This window comes from Lampetra planeri, chromosome 31 (assembly GCF_965212315.1).
Source record: "Lampetra planeri chromosome 31, kcLamPlan1.2.h2, whole genome shotgun sequence".
Taxonomy (NCBI): domain Eukaryota; kingdom Metazoa; phylum Chordata; class Hyperoartia; order Petromyzontiformes; family Petromyzontidae; genus Lampetra; species Lampetra planeri.
Genome location: NC_136137.1, coordinates 2,525,924 through 2,540,192, shown reverse-complemented (window position 1 = coordinate 2,540,192; position 14,269 = coordinate 2,525,924). Strand labels below are relative to the sequence as shown.

The following is a 14,269-nucleotide window of genomic DNA, read 5'->3' as shown; positions in this document are numbered from 1 at the left end:
TGTGTGCCTCTCTGCCGTAATGATGTTGTAATTTGCGATGGTTAGCAAGCGCTGCATTTGCTTTGTCTTGTTACTAAAAAGGCACTCTGGGTTGAGCAAATGCACTTGACCAACATTTTATTACAGGCCCTATTCATTTGAACAAGTCCCAATGCACATTCACATCCATACTGTGGCAGTGTTTTTATTTGCCATGAATTTAGTAATGGCCCTTTATTTTTGGAGAGTCAATGGAATGCACACATCTATTTGTAGTGACTCAATAATGAGCAGTCTGAGTGAGATCATGAGAGGAAATACACCGTGCTTGCGTCTGACCCTTCACTCAGGCTGACACATACACAGACATGTCAGCATGTGTATGATGAAAGCATAGGGCACTGAATTACAGATTACTTTAACTTTGTACGTACGTCGTTTCAAATAATATAATTGTTTAGCGAACATTTCTTTTTTACAAACGTTCGGCTTTAATTGCACATTGCAATGAAGCTATCAAAGCCGCCATGTGTTTTCGTTTGACGGAAGTGGAGAATTAAATCAAGTTATCGCTCATTCGCTTTGCCTCTTGACCATAAAACATATTTCGGCCTCCACAGGCGCAGTGGCTTACTACCTGCCAGTGCTTTGAGTCTTTACATTAAAGGGGACATTATTATTGCCGTTTGATTTTTAAAACCGCAGCTCTCTAATAAAGCACCGCGGTTGGCGTGTAAGCGACGGAAGCTGGTCCCGGGGGAGATCTTGTTTCCACGGCGCAGATGGTACACGCCAGCGCAAGTAACGAATGCGCGCAATTGCGACTCCCACAATTAGTTTTTTTTGCATGGCACTCTTTGCACCTGTTTTCTGTATCATGTTTATCTGCCTTTATTTCATCATCTTGTACCGAGTAAAATCAAGTCAACGAAGTACCATGCACTGGATCTCGTGCATTGACACGAGTGCTGGGGTTGTGATACATTTTTAGAGCATTCCGTTTTTGAGCGTGTGCACATAGGAGATAAGCCAGGTTTCATCTTGTGGACCGTTCACCGTTGTGTTTAACCATGCAGCGCGATCTGTTTTTAGCAGATATTTGAGTCAAACCAATTGACTCGAAAAATCACCAAAGTGTGGTGTAAAGCAGATGTTAAAGACCCTGCCATATCATTTGGCAGCAGCGTGCTATTATTTACCCAGGTCATAGCCTAAGCACCGCATTTGACAAATGACCCACAATTAAATTGCTAAAATAAAAAAAAAGATATGCCTCTGTAGATATGTTTAGCAAAGCCTTTCTTGCCAACGAGATAATGAGCCTCTATGGACCATCACATAAAAGGAAGTTAAATTGATGTGTATACCGAAAAACCACAGCGATGCCTCCACCTCTCGCACTGATGGCATCCATTGGGAAATGCATTGCCGGTGGAGCCATAGGCGCCGCGTATTTTTGGAAAGTGTCCTTTTGTGGGCACCCATCCGAATAGTGACCAGGCCCAGCATTATTGAGTATCTGTAGTCTGATGCAATTAAGCTGTGAAGTGCGTATGGCTGCGGGCAAAAAAAAGAATGTTCAGATAGGATTATATTTTGAAAGTATGCCTTATGCTTTATCCTGAAAACTTACTTTAGAATTTATATTTCATAGTTATAATTTTAAAAATCCTCATGCGCAAATGCGGAAAAGTATAACATGCTGTAATTTTTTTTGCTTTGTCCATTGGAGCATGTTCGTTTAAAAGTTACAAGCACACTCTTGAAATAGCATTGCCAAAGTGTTGTGACGCACTGGGAGAATGTTAGTAGTATTTTATTTTTGTTGAATAGCCTACGTCTTTTTTGTGCACATTGGTTGATCACTGGCAGCGAGTTGGATGTTACTAGCAAAGGGCACATTTTGGCACCTACTCGGTACATTTTTTTAAAAGCACTGTGAGTCCTGTGTGCGAGTGCTTTTTCTGTAAACACGCTCTTACAAAGGAGCATGTGCTAAACGATTCTGTACTCAACTTGATTTTTTTCCACACTCCTTTGGGTCTTTGAATTGTTCGGCGATACATTTATGCGTCTGCCCTGTCTGTACATGTAAAGAGCCTGGATGCAGGAGTGATAGATACGTTGGTGGATTTTTTTTTTATGGGTATTCAATCCTGTGGCTGTAGCATTAAGTAAATAGAAAACTATTGTCTTGTATATTTGTTGATGAAAGTCAATTATAATCAGATCTGGAAACGGACGCTTCTCAGGGACGTCATATTGGCCGCTAAGAAAAGTTGTGGGATCGGGCAGGACATCCCTTGGTGAGATGATGGCCGATGGTCAAGACTGGCGATGATGGAAGGGGCATCCAAAGGAGCGAATGAGCCTGAGAGCATGACGGGCACCACAGTGGCGACATGTTAACTACCTTGCCTGGTATGCAGGCGGTCGTGGGTTCGTTCTCGATCCTGACACCTGTTGTATATTTTGAGTCCGTCTTCGCGGCTGTGGAAAAAAAAGCCACTCCGAATCGCAGTGATGACCTTTTTAAATATATATGTATATAGAGATAGATTAATAATTAACTTTATTACTTCAATTTCTATATTATCATGTTTGGAACGGAACCGGGATCCATGGGTCAGGAAACACGTGCAAATTCTGGACATCATGGTGAGATGTTAACTACCTCGCCTGGTATACCAGAGGTCATGGGTTTGATCCCGACCCTGACGCCTGTTATATATTTTGAGTTTGCATGTTCTCCCGGTGGTTGCGTGGATTTTTCTCTGGGTCCTCTGGTTTTACCCTCCACATTTAGAAACATGCTTTCAGAGTATTCGGCTGCTGTAAATTTCCACATGATAAGCCACTTCGTTGAGCGATCATTTGTGGCCAGGTTGCTTCTGAAAAAGAGCTACATAGCTCAGTGGGCCTTACCTGGTCAAATAAAACAATAGTTCAGTTTAGTTCTAGCGACGCTATAAATTCCTGTGCATCAGTGAGATTACTTGTGGCACCAGAGAACCATGAGCGTTGGAAGTGGGGTGGGTAGGCCTTCATCCAGCAGTGGATTTACGGTGGCCAATAATGATAATGCTGGTCATTAGGGGTGAATGATAAGTATAATGTAACAGTATATATTGTCTGATTTTGGGGAATCAGGGGAACTAATGTTGTCTACAGATGGGGTTGGCATGCTGATGATATCTTATGAATGCAAAACTCGTCTGTTTCTCCCAGTGCTGCCTGATGACCTTCTTTAAAGGTCTGTCATCCCAGAGTTGAGCAGAATATATCTGGCCGTTTTATTATTTTAAGAAAATGCATGTACTACCATAATTGAAGCAGCATTGTCGTTGTCATGACTGTGCATTATTTTTGAGGGTGGTAAAATGGGAATCGTGTTGTAGGAAGTTAAACAGTGGTTATCTATCCATCTGCCATAGGAATGTGGAATTGGCACCACTGGCTCGGGGCTATTAATGAGCACCATCCCAAGCTCATATGAGCGAGGTAACACATCAGGATCGATTGACTACTCGATGAAACAGCCAAAGCACATGGACTCAGCATTTTACTCCACTATTGGTAATGGACACATCAGCAAAGTTTTTCCAAAATGTTGGCCAAAGCGGACATTGACCAACAGGGTAATTGGGCCTCCTGACTCTCCAATGTTTGCCAACTCAGGTTGAAAGCCTTTATGCATACGCTCTATGTGTTCGTCCGCAATGGAGGGGTTTGCAGGGCACTAACTCGCGTAGAGATGATTCACTACGTTGCATAAAATTGCGTTGCTTTTACAGATTTGCCTAATAGAAAACTGGCCAGATTGATCCAAAAGGTTGGCCAAAACTTGAATTCCCAAAACCAGATCCAAGGAGACTATTTTGCATGCAGGCACTTGTTTGTTTTCTGTCAAACGCTTGATGGAAAAGCATTGCATAATCCATGTATATGCGTGATTTTTTCCCAACTTGTCCACTGTACGATGAATGCACCATCAAAGACTTGCAGCACTTATGTTGGCTACTATGATATAGGGAAATCGATTGCAGGTAAGGCCTAGAGAAAGACGGATCAAAGGCTTCAGTGACGGGAAATGGAAATAAAGAGGCACACGGTAGGCAATAGGTCAGCTGCAGCACACACACTAGACATCCGTGAAAAAGAGCTTCATAGCTCATCGGATTTTCTCCAGGATAAATAAAGATCCTGATTCTGCTTTACGACAGAAAGAATTGGAGAGCCTTTGTCAATGAGCAATAAACTCAGTGGCCAGAAAAGGACAACGAGTTCTCTTTTAAAGACTACCGGGAGAAGCCACCCCCGGGGGGGGCCTCTTGGCCTGCTGTGACAAAGCGTGGGTGGTGGTGCGCGTGTCCGCCCGCCGCAGGTGAGCGTGGTGCAGGACTCGGTGAACATCTCGGGCCACGCAAGCAGCACCATGCTCAAGGTGCCCGAGTGCCAGCTGGGCGAGGACATCGGCCTGCTGTGGGAGGCTTCCCGTTTCACCGACTGCTCGCTCTGCGTGAGCGGACGAGAGTTCAAGGGTCACAAGGCCATCCTTGCAGGTGAGTCTTGGCTGTTCGGCTGAGCTTTGATGGTCATCGGAGAGAGGCCCATTACAAAATGTTGCACGTAATTGATTTATGTGGCTCCTGCAGCCATATCAGAGTCACTTTTTTCTCAGTGATATTTTGAAAGTAGTACATTAATGGATGATGAATCCTAATTTCTTAGCTCGGTGAGTCTTACGAAATAAACTGACGACTGACTGACGAACAATTCTCACTTTTTGCTTAAGATAGCGTAGGTTAGAGCTCGCATCTATTCACGTCCCTCAGCCAGTAGTGGAAAGTCCAGATTCCTCAAGCAGTGGCCAGCCTCGAGCATTGTTGAGCTCTCACAATGAGCTGTACTCATTTTACCGACCCCTGGAATAAAGCTAAATTGAGATGTACTCCGACTGAGATTTGAACCTGTAATCAAGTGTGAGTCAAGCACCATTATATCAGTACAGACTGTGTGAAAATTAACATGTGAGGTGTTTCATGCAATGAACTGGATAGAAATAGGGCGGCGTACAGGTACGCAGCTTTAAATGGGCGCTTGGTGAGGTGTGTTAACCTCGACGCGAGGGTTTCAAAGACAGCCGGGCATTCATGGTTGCCATGCCACTACCTGGGTGTGCCTTGGTGGCCTTCATAGGAGCTCACTAACGGCGCTTGCCCCATTGGTCTGTATGGGCTGTATGTGGGGAAGGACCTCGCAGCGGTTTCTGCAAGCAAGACACTCTTCCCAGTTTTAATCATCTCCAGTTTTCTTGCTCTCTGCCATGCGGCAAAATTGCACAGCCTAATCTGGGTTCGGTTCGCTTTGCAAAGTGGGTCGCACATATCGTGTTTCATAGGTTAAAAGTATGCAATATACTCCAAAGATGCAATGACATGAATTATGGCTTTCATTAATATTAATCAAAATATCCATGTTGCAATTTGACTGCATGCAATGCAGATCAGTTATACAAACTTAAAGCTTTCAAGGCTCGTGTGCTTGCGAGATTCAATTCTGTACCCAGCAAGATGTTTGGGGGGGGGTGGGTGGGGAGGGGGGGGTTTCTTTTGACAAAATTGACCTCCATCCAGATATGAATAACACACCCACACAATTATACATTTTTCTGAATGCTGTTTTACAGCCCGATCTCCGGTCTTCAATGCCATGTTTGAACACGAAATGGAGGAAAGCAAGCTGGTAAGAAGCGACTCTTATGCACCAACACAACGACACGTGGGACGTTTTTGAGACCTTTATTTTTTGACGGAGATATCAAGCGCGGCAGTCTGCGGGTCATTCTTTTTTTCCCATGACAGCGGAATTCTGGATTCTCACATTTCACGAGTTGAGTACACAAAAATGATTGCTTGTATTTGCTTGAACGCTTTCACGTTTCTAGCTTGAGCTTTCCTCGTCGGGGTTCAGTTCACATTTTTTCTTCACCCAGTTTTCTCGAGAAATTTCATTTAAACATTTCCGAAGAAATGTACACAGAACTAAGAGTAATGCCTTTGGTGTCAGGTAGCCTTCATCCAGCAGTGGATAGTGACTGGTAGTGGTCATTGAATGATGAAAAAAAATTAGGTCATTGTGCATGTTGACAAATTTCTGTTTTTCCATGGAACCAGGGAACCTCATTATCATCTACAGATGGGTTTGTTATTGATATCTTCATTCAGTTTGCTTTGTAAATCTTTCACAAATGTCCACTATATCATACGTTACTGTAAATCCCTCTGCCGGCCAAGCCTGAATAACAGTTTTCCAAAAGCTTGCATTACTTTGACTTAATTTTATTGAAACATGTATTTTGTTTTTTTGCCTTTGCTCCGCTTGCTTTCACGTTTAGAACCGCGTGGAGATTCACGACGTGGAACCTGAGGTGTTCATTGAGATGATGCGCTTCGTCTACACGGGCAAGGCCCCAAACCTCACCAAGATGGCCGACGACCTCTTGGCGGCAGCAGACAAGGTGTGCGGTGTTTCATCCCCCACCAACTTCTCTCTCCAATAGGTGCTCAATGAATGGACCCGAACTCGAGCGAAGCAATCAAACTCCCAACCTGCGGGCGTGAGTGTTGGTCCAATGATGTGTGCTGTGCTGTGGGGATTAGGGCAGAGGGAGGGTGGGGGGGGGGCGTGGACCATTTGGTATAGCATGCAACAATTTTTATGGTTAAAATCGAATCGTATACTCGCGATATGTGAATCGATTCGTGGTTGTAGGAATACATCAGTTACTTTCGATGTATGCAGTTATTAACGATACCATTATTTTTTTTTTATGAAGTAATGTCCATTGAACTATATACCTCTTTTTAAGAAGTGACCTGGCCACAAATGATAGCTCAGCAAAGTGGCTTATCACGTGAAAATTTACAGCAGCCAAATATTCTAAAACGCATGTTTCCAAACGTGGAGGGGAAAAACCGGAGGACCCGGCGAAAAATCCATGCAACCACGGGGAGAACATGCAAACTCCAAATATACAGCAGGAGCCAGGGTCAGGATGGAACCCACGACCTCCTGTATACCAGGCGAGGTAGTTAATATCTCTTCAAATGTGACTTGTTAGAACTCGCGACGCAACGAACGAGACAGCACAAACAAGGTAGATGATACGAATGAGTTGATGCTTATGAGTGGAATTGTGACTCCGAATGGTGGCAGTTGCTTGAATGAGAACTGTGAAGTACAATGTCTTTACTATGACCACGCTGAAGTTAACGGGCAGTCTGGCTTACCATACCCCAGTATGGATCAGTTCCAATATGTTCTGAAACATCCTCAAGACCAGTTCTTGTTAAATAGGCTATGAACAATGACTTGCGAGCATTGTGCGATGAAATAGACGGAAACTGAATGTTTCTATCGTGCTTATTTGCATCTGATAATGATGCAGCGTTTTTGCATGCACTTCAAATTGTAATGGCATGTGAAGCACATTCAAAGTATTAATTCATGATGGTGGTGGCAATGATGATGAGTCAGTGGGTGGTGGTGTGGGGAATAAGTGAAGCGGGGAGAATGAGTGGTGTTGTGATGAAAGCCCTTTCCCGATTTACGAACATCGCTCAATCATTGCGTCGTCCTTAACGTCGCCGCCTCGTCCCTGACGCCGAGCCCGCCTGCGTGCGCTCGCCCGTTTTTTTTGTTCCCCCCCCCCCCCACCCTCCCAACGGCAGTACGCGCTGGAGCGCCTAAAGGTGATGTGCGAGGAGGCGCTTTGCTTGAACCTGTCGGTGGACAACGTGGCCGACACGCTGATCCTCGCCGACCTGCACAGCGCCGAGCAGCTCAAGGCCCAGGCCATCGAGTTCATCAACAGGTGAAGAAGCAGCGACGTCGTCGCCGCCGCGCTCGCTAAAACCCCCGCGGGTGACGGGGCCACTGTGTCCCCGAAAAAAACCCGAGACGCTCACGTCATTTTGTTCGGCGTTTTGTCAACTTTGGGAGCATAAATTTGACAGAGTGGTGGCCTTTACGGGTAACGATGCAGCGATCCAATGCTGGATAGGGGGGGGGGGGCCCTCCTCCCGATGCCGTGCCAGTTGTGAGGTTTTGCTTGAACTCACTTCACCGCGTTGGTTTATGCAGATTGGTGAAGTCGCGGGGATTGTAGACTTGGGAGCGTAGTACAGTAAAACAATGGATTTTGACGCGCTGAATTCTGACAATGTGGCCCTGCACATTTGTCAGAATTCTGACAATGTGGCCCTGCGAACACCTGTTTCGTGCAGGGTGTTGGTCGCCCATCCAATCCATATCCACACTCTGCCCTGCTTAGCTTGCAAGATCTGTTAAGATCGGGCCCATTCCAGTCATTTAAGGATATTGCCGCTCTTTGACTCAAAGATGGACTTGGGCAGCTTGGCTTTATTTTGCCGTAAGGGTTTGAAATGCGTTTGTTGCCATCACGGTCTGTTAAGTGTGTTGCCTTTCAGCGTTTTCGTACAGGGGGTACGATGATGCAAAGGGAGACGCAACGCAAAAAATAAATAGCACTTATCCGGTGGATTCCTACCTTGACTGTCTGTTATAAAGGCTGCCCAATAGAATACGAATGTGAAGATTTTAAATGGCAATCGTGCGCTTCATTGTAGCTCTCTAGTAACATCACTGCATGGTCGTATTAAAACGCATGGGAGCGACATCGTTGACTTGTCTGGCATACGATCGTTAATTTCTGTGATTTTTAAGTATTTTTTTGTCTCATTTGGGATGGACAGCCCAGGACATAGAGCCTGAGTACATATCCAAGAGACCTATTTGTTCTCTGAGTTGCATCCTTTAAAAATAACAGGAGTCTAACAAAAGGCGCCTTTCTATGCAGCGACGTGGTGAAGGTGTTACTTATTAATGAGCCGCAGTGAAGACCAGCAAAACGTGTGCCCTGTTTAGTGACTGGAATCTGCCGACGTGGCATATTGGCGGCGAACTTGATGACACTGCGCAAACAAGCCATGCCATTTGTGTCATGATGACGTCTATTAAAAGCGCTTATTGCTCACTCTCGGAGTGGTGCGCCTTTTCGAGAGGGGCATGGGTGAGAGTGCGTGTAAGTAGTAGCCTCTGGGCGTTTTAATATAGCCACTCTTTGCGTTTGTCCGGCACATGTGTGTCACCACTGGGGGCCATCTTTCATGCGTGCGGTTGAGTGAACAAATAACGCGTGAATCTTTATTTCCCGGGCCGGTGTTTCCTCGTTTGACGTGCTCTTCTGGCCCCAAGTTTTTGTCGCTTCACTCGTGAAACTGTTCACGCACGCCCCTCAAAACAACAAATGCGCGCTCACCCCAGCTCCATAATTCAAAGGCAGTCGGTGAAAAAAAAAAAAAATTAGCACACGGTCAAAAATAATTAGGCTCATTTATAAAATCCACCACGCTCTTTTCCCAGCTGGATGAGCACATTGACCAGCAGTGCCGACTTGTTCGGTCTCCGCTGTGCATTGTGTCCGTCGCGTCGAGACTCCGTGCCAGCTCTGGAACTGTTAAACAGTTGAGCTGAAGGGATCGCGAATTACAATTTGTGATGAAGAGCGAGTGGGAGGCTCGTGTCTAGCACGTTGTTGCGTGGTAATGTGCCCCGAGTCTTTTTTTTATTTTGTTGCGCAGTGAAGGGGGCGGAGTGAAGTGCCGCGGATAGTTGATGTCGCTGACCTGTCGCTCCATGCGCAATAAAAGCGAAATCGGCATGCAGAGATACTCGAGTGGTACGTGCTGACCCGTTAGGCAAAGAGTTTAAACTCTGGGAAAGTTTGATAGGTCGCGAAACTTATTTCCGAGCATAAACGCGAGACTGCAGTGATGAGCACGTTTCAAGGGAACCAAAAAAAAAAAAACCCGCCCGCAAACAAGTGTATACCGTCACATTTTATAAATGCGCTGCGTATGCTTGAGGGCAAACGGCCGTAGCGGTTACCACACTAAGCAAGCCACGCTAATGAATTGTTACAGCTAATTAGTCACGTCATTATCTCTGCGTGCATAACAAAAATGTAAATGTATTTGCTGCATGCGATGGCGCACATGCCTGTAATCGAGTGACTTTGAGGGTGCGCTGTTGGTGGATCGTGCGGGGATCTTTGGGCCGCCGCCACTGTGTGTGAGAGGCACACTGGCAAGGTGTCGGCCGGGACGAGCGTAGCAGCAGCAAGGTTTGCCGACCCTTGCGCCTGTGTGGTTAGTCGCTCATTCACGTCGATTTTTCCAGGCACTCCAGATTCCTCCCACGCGCAGATGCCCGCAATCGCAATCGGCCTCATAGTCTTCATCACATTTGAATTGTGTTATGTTGAACGTGTTTCCCGCTCTGCATTCTTTACAATCGCATGATTTGCTTATGACTTGAAATCTCGGTTACATTTTCCGTTGTGCGGTGGCATTTCTATATTTGTGCCAGAGACACTTGCCTGAGCGTTAATGGGCTGTCACGTTGTCAAACGTAATTGTTCCGTCTGTTTCTAGCATAACATGTCGGGCAAAGACCCTCGCTCAACTCTTAACATTGCGAAACTTTCCTGGGTAAATAATGAAAGCTCACAATGTAAACATGCAAGCCCTCTTCCTGCACGGCATCTCGAGGATATCGTCGCATCGAGACGCTACACAAACCCGCGGAGCATCGCCTTGTAATTGTATTGTTTCATGAGCAGCATCTGCTCACAGCAGGGTGCCCGGTATCGGTGGCTATATTTGGCGTGCGAGCAGCGCGGCGCGTTTGTCCGCCCGCGTTGTGGAGCTTGCGCTGCCGATTGATGTGCGTGCGGAGACCGGCGGGGATGCAGTCCATAGCTCACGCACGATCGATGACCGTCGCGCGAGGAATGTTCCCCAGGGAGCCCGATTTCCCAGTGTTTGTGCCCCCCCTCCCTTTTTTATCGTTGCGCCTCCGATGTGCTGAGCTCACTCAGCGTCGCGCCGTCTCAATTTAATTTGCCTCTCGCCGTCGCCAGTAACCCTTTAATCCCTATTCGGTCGGCTTCATTTAGTGCCTGGTGAGCGTCGCTGCTGTGCATTAATTACGGGGTGAAAATGTTTTGCCGTGTCGAGGATAACGGCTGTTGATTTCCCATGCAGTGGAGCAACCTCGGCAGGTGGCGATCATTGTTTTTTTGCCCCACCAAAGGTTTTGCAATGATGATGGAGGTGACGATGATTCTACCATGCCTGTAATCTGAATTCGCGATTGGAAGCCATGATGCCCTTAACTAAATGTTGCATATCATAGGGGTAACCGTGAGTTACACATTCACTTGAAAAGTAACAGCACTGTTATTGGGGAACCGATTAGTCGGCTCGTGGTCCCTTTAGCTAGGTTGTTGTGCCACGTGTTAGCTGTCCCTTTTAAAAGTAATAATAACACATGCAAGAGGTTATTTCCAGAGAGCTGAAGGAGCAGTTGTTACTGTAAGATAAGTCCTCCCATTGTGCCTTTGTTGTTGCACGACATCACCATACTGTCTCGATGTTTTGGCTATAATAATCACTTTTTTTTTACTCTTAAGTTTTGTGGCCTAAGATAAGTCCGGGTGTTTTTTGTATACACACATAGCGATGACGTCACTTGCCATGCAAAGCATTATGGGAGAACGGATTTGGTGGTCACAATGGCACTTTTGCGTGTTGTAATATTACACTTGAAGTGACAGTTATCGCATGGCCCATGGATCAGGGTGCACCGTTGAAGTGGCAATATTACGTTTGACTTACTTGGATGATGATTGCTGCACGCGCTTTTTGCGTTCTTGATGAGCTCCTTTTTGTTCACGGGAAGCATTAAGAGTTGGCCGTATAGGTGGTCGCTGTTATTTATTTTCCTGATCCCCCCCCACCCCTCCCTCGCCTGTTCCTCCACCCGCAGCCACGCGGCCGACGTGATGGAGACCCCGGGTTGGAAGGCCATGATCCGCTCTCACCCGCACCTGGTGGCGGATGCCTTCCGGGCGCTTGCCACGGCACAGTGCCCGCCGCTCGGCTTCCCTCGCAAGCGCTTAAAGCAGTCGTGAGAGGGCGGCATGAGCCCGCTCTCTCAGCCCGTGCCTTCCTCCTCCTCCTCCCTCCGTCGTCTCCGTCGTCTCCGTCGTGTCCCCCCCCCCCCTCCCCCGACACAAAAGCTTCACTGGGATTTTGTTATTAAAATTTCGTTCGTCATGAAATTGTTATTACTACGATAGCGTATGTTTTTTTTAAAGATGTATTAACATTGCTGAAGATAAGCAAGGAGAAAAGAGGAAGCCGCGTCGAACTGAGGACAAATGCTTCGCTTCATGGCCCTGGCCGCATTCGCATCGAGCCCCCTGAACTGCCGTCACGGTTGTGGTCATCCGGTCGTGGTGGAGCCCGGTGAGAAAAGCAGCGGAGCTCGCATTCGGCGGTCATTGTCGGCCAGTGGAGCCAAGTGAGCAATGCGAATCTACGCGGGGAACCCACAACGAAGGTAAAGTTGACTCCGGGATTGCCTCATTGTAACGCATGCGTGAGCAGCAGTGGGGCGGCGGGGGGGGGGGGTGCGAAGCAGTCTGCAAAACAAACGGGACCACCAAGTCCAAACGTGCAGCAAGTGGAACTCTAGGATCCTGCAAGTGTTCTGAGAGAGAGCGCGAGGTGTTCTTGGCCTCGCAAGAACACCTTTTTTTCCACGTGTGGCCATCCATTTAGTTTGTCTGCTCTTCCCTGCTGTGCCGGCTCGACATCCACCAAAGCACGTCTCGGGAAGCGGTTTCATCTCCGGACACGGGCGCCTGTCGCCCCGTGTGCAGCTCAGCTCACTCCGTGACCGCTCGCCACCGCCTTCTCTCTGCATGCGTGTCGGACGTTGCTTTTCGAATGGATCCTTGACTTTGCGCGTGCGTTTGTACACATGCTGCATCGGTTATTACGGAGTTTAAAAGGCCGCAGAGAGAGGAACAAACAAATAGAATCAACTGCAACATGTTCTTCCCTCGTTCAGAACGTCTTATTAAGTCAAGAATATGGCAAAAGAGACGAGAAACCGCCCATCCGAATTGCGTTATAGGTGAGGGGCTAACAGGACGCTGTTTATAACTCCGGACGCTGTTAATAAAAATTGCACTTTTACAATGTGTTTCATTGCCGCCATCGTAGAGTGGAGGCGGATATGATTTAAAAAAAAAATTGACGAAAATGAAAACGTGCAAAATTTTTACTCAACAGGGCTTTAGAATGTGGTGAACACGTCAACAGTAGATATGGGCCCTGCATTTACTCCAAGTGGTCAAGCGCTATCAATGCCACTGCTGCTGCTCAATATTCATCGTGCCCTCCCCCTCCGTTGGAAGCTATCGGCTCACATCTGTCACGAATGTCCGCGTGGTTTCATTTCAAAGCGAACGCTGCCTGCCTGTTTTGCGCCCTTGTCGATGGCGTGCGTCTTTTGTTTTACTACCTGCAGCGTTCCACCCGCGAGAGTTAAGCTAGGATATTCCTCTTGGGCCGGCCAACCGGATGGATAACCCCCCATCCCCCCTTCTATATCTTCCACAATTCTTACTGAGCTCCGATTGCATGGCGTCGTTTTGATTGGAGTGTACAAGGCTTTGGTGTGGCCCGTTTTGGAGAGCGCCGCTATGATGAGGTCCCCCACTCTCCATTTGTAGCATCATATTGACAAGTCTTGTCATTTATTTCACGATCGTTTTGTATTTATCTTGGATTGACCCGTTTGGTAATTCTGGGAAGCCTCGTTTATTTACATTGCACATCTCATTACATATTGAAGTGAAAAATGAGATGTGAGATGAGTGGATTTTTTTTTCCTTGCCTTCCACTTTTATATCAGAAAGAAGCAGAATAGGTTTGAAATGAGATGAAACGTATGCAGATTTTGTTATGTTTGTTTGTCACGTCGTGTTGTTGATGGCATCCATTGAAGTGGTCAGGTCATAGGCCACAAAGTACAAACATTTTAAGATGTATTTGTCGCTTACGACAAACGAGGGAACCCGTTGCATCAATTTTGCGTCCAATTATAACTGGCGTAACAGACTTTGAAAGTTTTAACTTATTGATTACTTAGGGTTGGCAAGTGATGCAGCATCTTAACTGAATTGTTATGCAATGGGAAAACGTGGATGTGGCGTATACTTGATGGAACAAACACAAGGGGTCCTCGTAAACACAAGGGATCATGTGAGAATTTTTTTTACTTTTTGTTTCTAGTGCACGATATCCTCTTCATCTCGGCAACCCTGGCACAGTTTAGGGCATTATTTAACGGC

At 46.6% G+C, this 14,269-nt stretch overlaps 1 protein-coding gene across 4 annotated transcripts in view; it reads left to right on the top strand.

The window, feature by feature from the left end:
• The window catches only part of LOC144729084 (speckle-type POZ protein-like), a 35,698-nt gene extending 22,997 nt beyond the window's left edge, over positions 1 to 12,701 (top strand). For 3 of the 4 annotated variants that reach the window (XM_078608975.1, XM_078608972.1, XM_078608974.1), the window contains exons 6-10: positions 4,364 to 4,541; positions 5,669 to 5,724; positions 6,377 to 6,499; positions 7,713 to 7,855; positions 11,893 to 12,701. In XM_078608975.1, the coding sequence (XP_078465101.1) occupies positions 4,364 to 4,541; positions 5,669 to 5,724; positions 6,377 to 6,499; positions 7,713 to 7,855; positions 11,893 to 12,037 (645 nt within the window). In that variant the 3' untranslated portion in view covers positions 12,038 to 12,701. Of the gene's footprint in view, positions 1 to 4,363; positions 4,542 to 5,668; positions 5,725 to 6,376; positions 6,500 to 7,712; positions 7,860 to 11,892 lie in introns of those variants that run through there. The other variant, XM_078608976.1, reaches the window with a different exon arrangement.
• The last annotated feature ends 1,568 nt before the right edge of the window (positions 12,702 to 14,269 follow it).